Raw genomic sequence first — 311 nt, forward strand, 5'->3', positions numbered from 1 at the left:
TTGGGTTCCTTCCTGGGGGGAACTGGAAGGACAGCCAGGGTGAAAAAGCAGAGGAGGAGCTCAACAGTGAAACTTTATTTAACTTGTTCCCACTGGGATCTCACACCTTGACGCCATCACTCCCCCTTCTTGCCCGTGCCGGTGACATTGCCCTGCTCCTGCTCCTGGCTCTGGAGAATCAGCTGGCACAGCTCATTGTGGTCCAGAGGCACCTCCACTGCCCAAGAAAATGGCCGTCACATCACACACACACCACCGTGGGCCTTATATACCCGGTGGGGTGGGGCATGAAGGTTGGGATTGGCTGGGGA

At 56.6% G+C, this 311-nt stretch overlaps 1 protein-coding gene across 1 annotated transcript in view; it reads right to left on the reverse strand.

Moving 5' to 3' along the window:
* Positions 1-116: 116 nt before the first annotated feature.
* CCDC63 (coiled-coil domain containing 63) overlaps positions 117-311 on the reverse strand; it is a gene marked incomplete at its 5' end in the record, with an annotated part of 6,499 nt that continues 6,304 nt past the window's right edge. Inside the window, one exon of the mRNA XM_010166906.1 lies at positions 117-217. Within this exon, the coding sequence (XP_010165208.1) occupies positions 117-217 (101 nt within the window). The remainder of the gene's footprint in view (positions 218-311) is intronic.

Source organism: Antrostomus carolinensis, unplaced genomic scaffold (assembly GCF_000700745.2).
Source record: "Antrostomus carolinensis isolate BGI_N321 unplaced genomic scaffold, ASM70074v2 scaffold43530, whole genome shotgun sequence".
In the NCBI taxonomy this organism is placed as follows: Eukaryota; Metazoa; Chordata; class Aves; order Caprimulgiformes; family Caprimulgidae; genus Antrostomus; species Antrostomus carolinensis.